The sequence below is a fragment of the Mobula hypostoma genome, chromosome 22 (genome assembly GCF_963921235.1).
Source record: "Mobula hypostoma chromosome 22, sMobHyp1.1, whole genome shotgun sequence".
Taxonomy (NCBI): Eukaryota; Metazoa; Chordata; class Chondrichthyes; order Myliobatiformes; family Myliobatidae; genus Mobula; species Mobula hypostoma.
The window spans coordinates 835,125-848,994 of record NC_086118.1 but is presented as its reverse complement, the minus strand read 5'-3'; the positions used below and the strand labels follow the sequence as shown (position 1 = coordinate 848,994).

Sequence of the window (13,870 nt, the reverse complement as noted above, 5' to 3'; positions counted from 1 at the left end):
CTCTGATGCCTCTTTCAACTTCCATCAAGTTATCCTTCAGCCTTCTTTGTTTCCTGGGAAAACAGGTCAAACTAATCCAATTTCTCCCCATGACTAAAGTGTGCCAATCCAGGGAACACCCTGGTGAATTTCCTGCGCACTTTCTGCTATACAATCTCATCCTTCCTCAGTAAGTACATGGGCGTTCTAACTAGTGTTTTGTGAAGCTGCAACATAATTTTGCATCTACTCTGAATCTTGACCTACAAATGGCAAGCATGCTATATGGTTTTTTCACCAACCTACTTACCTGTGTTGCCACTTTTGGAGAACAATGAGGTCCTGCTATTTATTCTTTATTTCCTTTCCCTGCTTAACTTCTCAAAATGAATCACTTCTCATGTCAAGAACAAATTCCATCTGCCACTGCTCCAACCAACTTTCTCTCCATCTATATCCCGCTGTAACTTTAGACTATCTTCTTCACTACTGCTAACTTTTATTAAATGTACAAACTTTGTGTCCTGCATTCATATCCATTAATATATTAACAAGGGTCCCAGCACAGATCCCTGTGGTTCACGTACTTCCTATCAGAAAGACATCCATACATCATTACCTTCTCTCTCCCATCACCAAGCTAATTTTGGTTAGCCAACTTGCCCTGGATCCCATGTGCCTTAAGCCTTGACCAGCCACCAGCCTTCTAATAGGAGAACTTGTCAAATGCCTTACAAAAATCCATATATACAAAGTTGAGTCACCCTGACCATCCCTGATATACCCATGACTTTCTAAAGGTCCACAAATCCTGTCCCTTTGAATTTTCTCCCAATACCATCCCTACCATTGGGGCTAAACCTTTCATTATCTGGCTTATCCCTGCTGCCCTTCAACAACGTAAACTATCTTCCATTCTTCTGACACCTCATCTGTATTTAGTAAAGATGCAGAAGTCTTCAGGGCTCCCTTGCTTCTCATTGTGGCCCTGAGGATTTATCAACCTTTATGTGCCCCATGATATCAACATTTTCTTGTCCTTAATTTGCTGCTGATTATCCATGTACCACTGTCCTCATCATTGGTGAATAGAGAAGAGTAGGATTTAGGACTTCACCCACACTGCCTGGCTGTGATCTTCTATCTGTGTGTTTCATCATTGCTGTTCATGGAGGCCCCTTACTGCTAGAAGATATAGATGATGTGTTCCTTTGATTTGAGTCTAATTCGAAGTGTCCATCAGCTTGTCTTTTTGAACTAAATTTTGATTTTGGAGTAAATTGCAATATGTTAATGGAAGCTAACCGTGTGCTGGCTCTGTCGATGACAGGTTTCAATTCTGTCAGCAATGGAGCTGATTTGGAACTTGTGTGAGATCTTGTACGTCGATGCAGCTCAAGGTGAGACTGAAAAGCTTCATGTGCTACCTTTCATTTCAGTTTCTTTGTGTTTAAATGTTTCCTGTCTTTGGATGTGGGATCATGGCCGATAATGGCAGTTTCATGTGTTGTAGGAATTAAGTTGCAAGTATGCCAGATTTGATGGGAAAGTGTATTGCATTTATCTAGTGGCTGTCCTCTTTCCCAAAGTGCTGTATAGCTAGTTGAGTATCTTAGAAGTGTATTTGTTATTGTCACCAAAGTAGTAATAACTATATCTGTTTCTAACAGTGTTGATGGAGGGATCTGTATTGACTAGCACACTGAAGGTAACTTCCCCAATTCTTCTTGGAAACAAAACTAGGATCTTTTGTATTCAAAGCAGGGAGACCTCGGTACTGCGCTGGAGTGCTTAAGTGTCCAGGACTTGAGCCACCATTTTATAATTCAAGGAGAGCTAGGCAAGAGGTGAACGACAGGCTCTTTTGCTCTTGCAGTGTCAGTGGATCTGTTGAGCAGCTTCATGGGCATTTTCTGGTGCCAGGGCAATTGTATAGAATGTCCAAGACTACAAACTACCCGGCTGCTGTAATTGACATGGACAAATACAACGTGAGTGCTGCTTTGTCAGCGGGGACCGTGTCTGACCTCTGTACTAGCTGAGGGGAGACGCAGATGAGAGTGGGGGGAAGAAACAATAGTGGAAGATGCTGGAAGAGTTCGGCCAGTTAAGCTGAATCTGTGGAGGCAGAAATCAGTCAGTGGGGAGGAGTGAAGTATAAGGAAAAGGCTGTCTGGAGGTAGGTTACACAGATCAGGGGATAAAGAACATCAGTACTGACCAATGGGGAGACATTTTATGGTTGAGAAAGGGGCAAGGGGATAATAATGGGAAACGATGAGAGAGACATTTACCTGAAGTTGGAAGATTCAGTGGTTGCACATTGCCCACAGGGAAGATAAGAAGTTGTTCCTATTGTTTACATTGGATATTGCTACAGTAGTGAGGGGACTGCGGACTTGAACAGGATTAAAGAGGTAATGCAACAGGAAGCAGACTGAATGCAGATGTTGTGCAGGGCAATCGCCGGTCGTTTGGTGTCTCCATTGCAGAGATGGGTGCATTGTGAAGACAGCATGAAGGAGACTAAATCCGAGAGGCAGGCTTTACCCAAGTGCCTTATGTCCTTTGCAGTGTGAAGGTAGTGTCCACAGGCAAGTTTAGCTTCACGGTGACACTTCAGTCTAAATATTTTAAAATATAAATCCTCTTACTGGGGTCTCTGATAGACCTGTTTACCAACAGGGGGGTAAAGCTTGGCAATGTTTTCAGAAGTAATCATCAGAAGAGGACAAAAGATAAACTTTTACCTTTAGCAAAGAATAGTGATCTGAATTAACCAGATGTTACAACATTGTAGTTTATTAAACACTAAGGTAGTAATGTCTGGTTGCAGCTGGTACTCTTATCACACTACTTCTGGACTGGATCAGAGTGCATGTGTGCCAAGTGGATTCTATGGCTGACAAGCTCCTGGCTACTGAAAACCCCACAGAGCACCTTTACTTCTGGAATGTGGTAAGTGATACCTCACCAGGCGTGAGCTCTGGGTGGATGCAACAGTAAATTGACCAACAACTCTAAAGATTACATTCCCATGATGAAAATGGTTTCAGTGGTACAGATAGTAAGTATTTGTGGTGACTTTAAGGGTGGAGAGTGGGGTCAAGTGTGAGCAAGCCTTCTGGGCCTTCAACAAGATGTCCTGTCTGCCTTCATGGAAGAGGGGCTGAAACCCCCCTGACGTAGGAGAGGACACGGGTTTGCGGAAAAGAGGAGCTGAAGAACATAGAACATTACAGTACAATACAGTATAGGCCCTTCGGTCCATTATGTTTGACGACCTTTTAACCTACTCTAAGATCAATCTAACCTTTTCCTCCTACATTACCCTCCATTTTTCTATAATCTCTTGCCTCTCTAGGAGCCTCTTAAATGTCCCTAATGTATCTGCCTCTACCACCTCCCCTGGCGGGATGTTCCACTCACTCACAACTCTGTGTAAAGAACTTAGCTCCGATAACCACCTGTACTTTCCTCCAGTCGCCTTAAAATTATGTCTCCCCCCCACCTGTACTAGCCATTTCCACCCTGGGAAAAGTGTCTCTGGCCAGCTACTCTATGCCTCTTATCATCTTGTACACCTCTATCAAATCACCTCTCATCTTCCTTCGCTCCAAAGAGAAAAGCTTAAGCTTATTCACCCTCTCTTCATAAAACATGCCCTCTAGTACATCCCAGTAAGTCTCTTCCGCACCCTCTCTAAAGATTCCACATCCTTCCTATAATGTGGCAATTAGAAATGATCACAATATTCTAAGTGTGGTCTAGCCTGTATTTTATAGAGTGGCAACATTACCTCAAAACTCTTGAATTCAATCACTTTTATAATGAGGGCCAACACACCATATGCCTTAACAACCGTATGAATTTGCACGGCAACTTTGAAGGATCTATGGACTTATGCCCCAAGATCTGTGTTCCTCTACACTACCATTAACTCCGTATTCTGTCTTCAGATTTGATCTTCCAAAATGAATGACTTTGCACTTTTCTGAGTTGAAATCCATCTGCCACTTTCCAGCCCAGTTCTGCATCCTGTCAATGTCCCATTGCAACCTACAACGACCTTCCAACCTGTCCACAACTTCTCCAACTTTAGTGCATCTGCAGACTTGCCAAGCCACCCTTCCACTTCCTCATCCAAGTCATTTATTAAAATCAGGACAAATAAGGGTTCCAGAACAAATATCACTGTTCGCTGACCCTGAGAACACTCTCTGTCTACTACCACCCTCTGCCTTGTATGGGCAAGCCAATTCTGTCCATGCAGCCAGGTTTCCCTACATCTCATGCCTCCTGACTTTCTAAATGAACCTACCGTGGGGAATCTGATACTCCTGTGGCTAGTGAAGGTGCAAAGATCATCACCAATGTTGCAGCAATCTCTTCCATCCCTTCCCATAGTAACCTGGGGATCTATCTATCCTAATGTTTTTTTAAACTTCTAGCACATCCTCTTTTTTTTAAACTACGTCAATGTGTTTGAGCATATCAACCTGTTTTACACTGCCTTCAATTCTCATTTATTTAAGAAAATGAGGAAGTTAGTGGAAATGAAATTCTCAAAAAAATGATCTGTGTAGAAAGCAATGGTTGTAAAGAGATAATGAATGGAATGTCCCTGCTATCTGATCCTGCACAAGTATATTGGGCTGAGATTTGACTTCCTAGTGGCATCTGGACCCCACTATTTAAAAAAAAAAGGAAAAGGAAAAATGGGGTTAATGTGAATTAATGTGAGATCAGTAGTACAGAAAATTTTAGAATCCTATGACAAAGGAAGCAGTAATAGGATACTTAGCAAATAAAGAAATAGACAAATTTATATTGGAATTAAAAAGGGAGAGTTATGTACGACCAAATCTGTTGGCATGTTTTGAGGTTATAATTTTGGTAGGTAAAGTGGCTGTTGGGTATGGGTTACTTAGACTTTGAAAATGCTTTCAATAAGGTAGCACAGAAGGTTATTAAAGAAAAATAACTACACAATGTAGGAGGTAAGGTACTGGCATGGTTTAGCAACTGGGATCATTCTTGGGTTGTAAAGCTGTGACTAGTGGCTGCAGCGGTGAATGGTTCTGGTGCCTCACTTGTTTGCAGTCTGTATCTAAGTCCTGGGTCAGTAGATCAAGTGTAATATATCCGAGACTGTTGGTGTTGCCTCGTTGAGTGGTTTGTGAGGAAGATGTGGAGTGGTTTTTGGGGTATGTGAGTGGGACAGCAGAGATTGAAGGAGTGCTGTAAGATTCAGCAGATTGAGCCGGTGTTGGGGGGGGGGGGGAGGGAGCAGAAGGAAGGAAGGGATGGGTAGAAAATGTCCTCTAAAAAGAGATTAAACAGCCAACAGAAAAATGAAGCATTCATTGAAACTTAATGAATTCTCAATGGGCTTGACTGGATGGCTGCAAAGATGTTCCCATGGCCAGGCTGTCTCTGTTCAGTGGCCAGAGTCTCAAAGCAAGGACAGAGATGGGAAGAAATTTCTTCTACAAGAGGGTTGTGAATCTTTGGAATCCTCTTCCCAAGGGATTTTGTCAGCTCATTAGGTGAATATATTCAAATTATGCTTGATGGAGTTTTGAATTTTAAGGGAATCTGGAGAGGGATTCGATCGGAGCTTAGCTATAAAATAAACAATTATCGTGTTAAGCATCAGAGCAAATTTGAGGAATGAATGGCCAAATTTAGCAGGGAAGTGGTTTGGGACTTGCCTTGTGACGTTTTCTGTTTGTTCCCAGGTTACTGGCTATGTGCTCCAAGGACGAATGGGAGAGGCTCGACAGATGCTGGCAAGAAAGGCTTTGCTCGAACCTGCGGCCAGTTCCATGTACAAATGCATGGCTGATCTAATGAGAAAAATGCCCATTTTCTCAGTAGGTTTTCAAGTTGATTATTTTCTTCCTTTTTTCCTTGTGATGATGTTGGCTTCCTCTGCGAAGCATCCCTTGCAAGGATCCTTTGATATCCCTTCCCAAGTGACTATGGATTTGTCATTCTTCCTTCTTTCCTAAGATGGTGATTCCTCACTAAAGTATGTTTTTGCAGCTCTAGCTTCTGTCGGGTTTTATTTTCAGTGATAGCTATGAGCTGTTGGTGTCACAGCTTTTTCCTCTACTGTCCTGTCAACCTAATATGTGTACGTAAACATAGGACAACGATTGAGAGCGGGCCCTGCTATAGTGTTTGTAACTCCCTAATCCTGGATTACCTGCTGAACTGCCCAACAAGGCCAGAAAATCTGAGATGCTCAGAAGGTTAGACGGCATCTGTGGAGAGAAAAAAGCACTGGTGTGCTTCCAGTGTTAAGCTTCATTAGAACAGTGTTGGACTAGTGTCCCTGCATTGTTCTTCCTTTGAACACAACAGGGCTGTGGTGGACATGTCAGCCAAAACTGACTGGGAGCATTTAACAGTACCTGATTGTTGGTTATTGACATTGTGGTTTCATTATGCTTTGCCTGTCCTCGCTTTGATAGTTTGTGCAGAGTACAACACCCTAACTGCTATCCTGCATTGTTGAGAGGGGAGTGATCTTGGATCCTCAGATGTGTTATGATTTAGTTCTGCATTGACTTTGCTCAGTCTGATGACTTCCCTTTTTTATTTAAGCCCATTGTGAATATTCAAAAATGTTGTATACTGCCATTTAAAATGTTTAAAGGTAACATCAGTTTTACTGTATTAGTTCTGTGGAAATGTTGATAAGCTCATTGAACTACTCTTGTGCTTTCTTGCCCACTTTAGTCCAGCAGCAATCAGACCCTAACAGAGTTCGAGCTGAAGTGGCGTCATTGGCAGGAGGACTGCCAGCGATGCCTGAGAGAGGGAACCTTTGCATCCAATAATGATCTACTGCTGATCTGCCAGGTAAAGAAGGTGTCCTGATGAAATGCACTCTCAACAGCAGTATTAGCAAGCTAAACAAAAATCACTTCTTCCTGCATTCCTGACAGAATGAAGGACAAGGATGTGTTGGTCACAGGTTAAGGCCGTTCTGTCCAGCAGTACTGTCACTCCACATATCAACTGCCAGCTTGCTAAATCCTTCACTTGCTGCATCCTTGCATTTGTCACAAACACATCTGTATCCTCTTCCCTCTGGTTTGGTTTCTTGCTGAAGGCTTCCAGGTTTGCAATATTTCTCCACCTCCCCCACCACCCACTTTTCTCCTTGGGTGTGCAGGCTGTTTAGAACATCTTGGTTAATTATTTGCTGGGATTGGTTATTTCTCTTTTATTTCTACAAAGGATCTTTGACTCTGTTGCTCTGTCCAAATGCTGCTTGACTTGAGAGTTTTCAGCATCTGTAGTTCATTGGTATTCATTCTCTTTTAATCTTTACAGCTCTGATATTCCATTCATGATCACCGTGGTCAGATGTTGAATTGACAGTCTGTGTTGCAGCTCTGTAAAACTGGCTGGGCGACACTTTGACTTCAGACACACTTCAGCTAGAGTATTGTGTTCAGTTCTGATCACCTCATTATAGGAAGATTGTGGAAGTTTTGAGAGGGTGAATTACCAGGATGATGCCTGGATTCGGGAGCATGTATTATGAGGAATCAGAATCTGGTTTAATATCACCGGCATATGTAGTGCTCAGGGGTTTAATGTCCATTTAGAAATCAGATAGCAGAGGGGAGGAAGCTGTTCCTGAATCGCTGAATGTGTGCCTTCAGGCTTCTGTACCTCCTACCCGATGGTAGCAGTGAGAACAAGGCGTGACCTGGGTGGTGGGGAGCCATAATGATGGATGCAGCTTTTCTGAGACACCGCTCCTTGAAGATGTTTTGGATACAGCAGAGGTTGCTACCCATGATGGAGCTGACTAATTTTACAACTTTTTGCAGCTTACTTCGATTCTGTGCAGTAACCCCCCCGCCCCCCCAATACCAGACAGTGATGCAGCCTGTCACAGTACATTTGTAGAAGTACTTGTGTGTTTTAGGTGACAAACCAAATCTCCTCAAACTCCTAATGAAATACAGCCTCTGTCTTGCCTTCTTGAGAGCTGCATCAATATGTTGATAGGTTAGGTCCTCAGAGATATTGACACCTAGGAACTAGAAATTGCTCACTCTGTCCACTTCTGATCCCTCAATGAGGACTGAGTGAGCTTGGGCTTTTCTCTTTGAAGCAAAGGAGGATGAGAGATGACTTGACAGACATATACAAGATAAGAGGCATAGACAGAATGGACAGCCAGAGATATTTCCCCAGAGTGGAAAGGCTAATATGAGGGTGAATAACTTTTAAGATGTTTGGAGGAAAGTATTGGGGGATGTTGGTTAGGTTTTTTTACATAGAGAGCGGTAGCTGCATTGGATCTGCTGGCAGGAGGTGTGGTGAGGGGACAGAGACTGGTAGGCACATGAGACACTGGCAGGAAGAGTGGTGAGGGGACAGAGACTGGTAGGCACATGAGACACTGGCAGGAGGAGTGGTGAGGGGACAGAGACTGGTAGGCACATGGGACACTGGCAGGAAGATTGGTGAGGGGACAGAGACTGGTAGGCACATGGGACACTGGCAGGAGGAGTGGTGCGGGGACAGAGACTGGTAGGCACATGGGACACTGGCAGGAGGAGTGGTGAGGCCAGATACTTTATGGATGTTTAAGAGACTCAGACACATGGATGAAAGAACAATGGAGGGCTATGTGGGAGGAGGGAGAGAGGGTTTGATTGATCTTTAAGTAGGTTAAAAGGTCAGCACAACATTGTGGCTGAAGGACATGATTGTGCTGAACTGTTCTATGTTATTTGGTTACTGTCACTAAATATTAATGCCTAGCAGCCAGATATTATTTTAAATTATTGGAATGAGATGTAGTGTAAAACCTTTCTTGCAATCTGTTCATACAGATCAAATGACTATCCAGTGCAGTGAGGTGGAATAAGGTAAATCAATAACAGAATGCAGAATAAAGTGCAGTGCAGTTAAACAATAAGGTGCAAGTTCATAACAAGGTAGATTGTGAGGTCAAGAGTCCATCTGATTGTACTAGGGAACCATTCAATAGTTGTATAACAGTGGAATAGAATCTGGATTTGAGCCTTGAGCTGTCCTGAATGGGAAGGGATTTTGGAAACGGACATTGTGGTTTCATTCACTGTTATTACAGTTATGCTTTGAAGCTGGTGGTGGTCAGTGGAATAAAGGTCGACCATCTCACTCTGATCCTTTCCCAGGCTAAGCTTGCCTAACTAGTTGATTCTCTCCATTTCCACCATAGATTCTAGCAGGAAATGAGGATGCCTTGCTTGAAAAGAAGGACCTCTTATCCACCTGGTATCACTTCCTGGTTAGCAGGCTGCTGTACTCTCACCCATCCATAAAACCCACAGAACTTTATCAATACGCTGAGGTAAGAAGTCTTACTTGTACCTGTCTTGGGAGGGTTTTGTGGAACATGGTAATATCAGATGATAGAGCAGTTAGCCAAATAAGCACCCAGCTGTTTATTTGACCTGCGATCAGCAGGTTACATGCAATGTTAAATTGAAATATTCATTGTATCGCCAATTAAATAGAGGATGTGTGAAGGTAGGTTCATCCATATAGTTGTCGTGTTGAGGCATCATTTCACTCTGGAAGATGAAGGTTTTATTTTGCATTTTTTTGTCAAGATCCTGGTAATATTGAACTTGCTGAACAAGCCTTTATATATAGTTCCCTGAATTGTTCTTTTGGTCCCACTTAAATTATAAATGCTGTGTCCTAAAGACTGCACACTCACTGTGCAGAGAAGTATAAAGATAGATAGTGTGATGATGGAATAGAGTGATTGGTTTTAAAGGTAGTGAGGGCTGGGGAGATATTCTAGTTACGGAATGAATGAAACATAGGAAGTATGCTGTGTATTGTTTCTGGAAGGACTGTGTGGGAGTGGAAGTCTCGTATTACAAGTAAACAAGGCAGTGAATTTTGAGGAATTCAGCACCATGTGGTTTAAGGGAAGGGGCGTAATGATTAGTGTCATGGGAAGGTTTCTTTGTTATAAATTCCATGACTGGTGGTTCTTTCCGCTGACATGCAGGTTTGCCTGGATCATTTCTTTCCTTATGAGAGCCGACCTGATTCTCTCGACCTCATCCTGTTGGCGGCGTTTGAGTTCAACATACACCAGGTGTTGAAGGACTGCTGGTGAGGATCCATTGTACAAAATGTTGCCAAGTTAATCTGCTTGTGTTATTTTGTTTGCAAAAATATGGGGGAGTTATTTTGATTTTCCCCCAACAAATTGTTTCCATTTCTATCTGTAATGTCAGATGAACAGCCAGTGACTAGGTGTACACATGGAGCTCAGACCTACCTTGTAGAGGAAGCAGCAGCAGAGGGCTCACACCATGAGCTTCACAAACAAGAGAAAATCTGCAGATGCTGGAAATCCAAACCACACACACAAAATGCTGGAGGCAGTCCAGGCAGTATCAATGGAAAAGAGTGAACAGTCGACGTATTGGGCGGAAACCACCTGCCAAAGGGTGTCAGCCGGAAACGTTGACAATACACTTTTCCTTAGATGCTCTCTGGCCTGCCGAGTTCCTGCAGCATTTTGTGCGTGTTATCTTGTGAGCTTTCTCTGCCATACAAGATCTTGACTGAAGCTGTCTTCGTCTCACAGCAATTCTTGCTCTATCCCCAATCAATTGCCTTCCTTGTGGTTTAACCTCAAGGTTTAAACTCATTCTCAGCCTCGAATTATTCGATGACTCTGTCTCCACATTTCTCTGGGGTAGAGAATTCCAAAGAGTCATGACCCTTGGAGAAGAAACTCATTCCCATCACTGACTGAAGTGCCTGTCTCCTCATTCTGAGTGTTAAAAAAAAACTATCTCTGATGTCTCCCCTACACTTTTCTCCAATCACTTTAAAAGGACGTCCTCTATTGTCACCCTAAAAAAAGGTGCTGGCTGTCCTCTCTAATCTATGTCTTGTACCCTCTATCAAGTTGTCTGTCTCCTCATCTGTCCAAATCATCGTGCAGACTTCCTGCTTCCGCCTGTCTTTGTACTGTCCGCAAACTTGGCCATAAAGCCATCAATCCTGTCATCTAGATCATTGACGTATAATGTGAAAAGAAGTGACCCAACACCGACCCCTGAAGAACACCATGAGTCATCGGCAAACAAATCGTGGCAGTGGCTAACATGGCAGGACATAATTGTAAGGTTATTGTATGAAGATAGGGTACCTGGTCAACGGCAGGATTCTCGGTGTGTAGAATCAGTGGCATCTTAGGGTCCATATCCATAGATCACACAAAGTTGCAGCGCAAGGTGATAGGGTAGTTAAGATCTTGCACACCTCTATCTAGTCAATTCGCATCCCCCTTTGCTGTATGTTCCATTAAGGTACTCTGCTAAACTGCAGTACTTACGGGTTCGATCTGCACATTAACTGCATCGTCCCAGCTTCCTTCCCTACACTTCCTCCATTGCAAGAACATAGAGATCAAAGTGTACTTGACCTTCCTGGAGCAGTCTCTCCAACACTCTGCTAATTAACATCAATACTTCCTTTCATATCCTTGCAGTAAAGGCCACATTTTAATCCCTGCCATTCCTTCCAACCTTCCCCTCCGTGAGGCAGAGCATTCTGTCCTCAGCAAGGGCCTTGCCTTGTCTCCCTTCACCCACACCTCTGTGAGTTCCGCGCTCGTCACAACACTGAGCTCTTCTTATGTTGCCTATATCTCTGAGCTCACTTCTTTGGCAGAAATTCATCACCCTGCACTGATGATCCCTTCTCCCATCTCCAGTCCTCTTCTTCTCAGCTCTAGATCTTTTCATCTCTAATTGCCGATGAGACATCAAACAGCTCAACTTTAGTACTCTTCTCTCCTTCTCAAACTTTACCCCCTTGGAACACACTGCCTCTGCTGTCTCTGCACCAATCCCAATTTTAACATTTAAACCTGCAGTCAAAGGGGGTGTTGTTGTAGAGTGGCTCACTGACCTCTACCTTTTTGAGGCCAGGCAGAACTCTCAGACACCTCCTCTTGAAAAGGACCTGACTTCAGCAGACCATCAGGCCACTGTCTCCCAGACCATCGCTAACCTCATCAACTCTGGAGATCTCCCATCTACTTCCACCTAACTCACCTTTACCCTGTATCCTACACAAGATCCACAACCTGACTGTCCGGGTAGGCCCATTGTCTCTGCCTGCTCCTGCCTCTACCCCTCTGAACTCATGTCCTCATACCGCGACTCCATTCTATACCTACATGTCCCTTCTCACCTACATCCGTGACACTTCACGTGTTCTCAATTTCATCAACAACTTCCATTTCCCTGGACCTGACCACCTCATTTCACCATGGATGTCCAGTCTTCATACACTTCTATCCCCGATAAAGAAGGCCTTAATGCTCTCCGCTTCTTTCTTGACAAAAGACCCAACCAGTTCCCTTCTACCACCACCACCACCCTCCTCCATCTGGCAGAACTGGTCCTCTCACTCAATTTCTCCTTTGGCCCCTCCCACTCTCTCCAAACTTCGGGGGTAGCTATGGGCACCCACATGGGCCTCAGCTATGCCTGCCTTTTCGTTGGCTGGATGGGACAGTCCATATTCCAAGCCTTCCCTGGTGATGTTCCCAGGAACAAGAGCTGCGAGTGGAATGGCTGAGGATTTCCGGAGCGAAGGAATTTTACTACTCCGGGTAAAGAGAAGCAAGACTGCACAGGCGCATGACGTCAGCCAGTAGAGGGGGAAAAGTTTAAAAAGAAGACCGCCATATCCAGCGGGTAGCATTCGGAGCAGGCAGCAGAGTGATAGGGCTTTGACTTAACGGGCTTATGCAGTAACAGGACGAGGCGAGGTAGGTTTACCTGTGTTAACTGTGGAAAGGAAGTATGTGTGTGAAGCTGGTGTTCTGTGCTCGGTGTCAGATGTGGGAGGTCCTGGAGTCTCCCACCCTCTCGGACGGCCATATCTGCACCCGGTGTGTCGAGCTGCAGCTCCTAAGAGATCGTGGTTTTTATAAATGACCTGGATGAGGAAGTGGAGGGATGGGTTAGTAAGTTTGCTGATGACACAAAGGTTGGGGGTGTTGTGGATAATCTGGAGGAATGTCAGAGGTTACAGCAGGACATTGATAGGATGCAAAACTGGGCTGAGAAGTGGCAGATGGAGTTCAACCCAGATAGGTGTGAAGTGGTTCATTTTGGTAGGTCAAATATGATGGCAGAATATAGTATTAATGGTAAAACTCTTGGCAGCGTGGAGGATCAGAGGGATCTTGGGCTCTGAGTCCATAGGACGCTCAAAGCAGCTGCGCAGGTTGACTCTGTGGTTAAGAAGGCATACGGTGTATTGGCCTTCATTAATCATGGAATTGAATTTAGGAGCCGAGAGGTAATGTTGCAGCTATATAGGACCCTGGTCAGACCCCACTTAGAGTACTGGGCTCAGTTCTGGTCGCCTCACTACAGGAAAGATGTGGAAGTCATAGAAAGGGGGCAGAGGAGATTTCCAAGGATGTTGCCTGGATTGGGGAGCATGCCTTATGAAAACAGGTCGAGTGAACTTGGCCTTTTCTCCTTGGAGTGACGGAGGGTGAGAGGTGACCTGATAGAGGTGTATAAGATGATGAGAGGCATTGATTGTGTGGATAGTCAGAGGCTTTTTCCCATGGCTGAAATAGTTGCCACAAGAGGACACAGGATTAAGGTGCTGGGAGAAGGTACAGAGGAGATGTCAGGGGTAAGTTTTTTACTCAGAGAGTGGTGAGTGCGTGGAATGGGCTGCCGGCAACGGTGGTGGAGGTGGATACGATAGGGTCTTTTAAGAGACTTTTGGATAGGTACATGGAGCTTAGAAAAATAGAGGGCTATGGGTAAGCCTAGTAATTTCTAAGGTAGGGACATGTTTGGTACAA

At 44.2% G+C, this 13,870-nt stretch overlaps 1 protein-coding gene across 3 annotated transcripts in view; it reads left to right on the top strand.

Moving 5' to 3' along the window:
* Nucleotides 1-13,870, top strand: part of nup85 (nucleoporin 85) — a 63,764-nt gene that overhangs the window by 31,910 nt on the left and 17,984 nt on the right. For all 3 annotated transcript variants that reach the window (XM_063030841.1, XM_063030839.1, XM_063030842.1), the window contains 6 exons: nucleotides 1,310-1,379; nucleotides 2,816-2,937; nucleotides 5,721-5,855; nucleotides 6,727-6,849; nucleotides 9,218-9,349; nucleotides 10,022-10,128. In XM_063030841.1, the coding sequence (XP_062886911.1) occupies nucleotides 1,310-1,379; nucleotides 2,816-2,937; nucleotides 5,721-5,855; nucleotides 6,727-6,849; nucleotides 9,218-9,349; nucleotides 10,022-10,128 (689 nt within the window). The remainder of the gene's footprint in view (nucleotides 1-1,309; nucleotides 1,380-2,815; nucleotides 2,938-5,720; nucleotides 5,856-6,726; nucleotides 6,850-9,217; nucleotides 9,350-10,021; nucleotides 10,129-13,870) is intronic.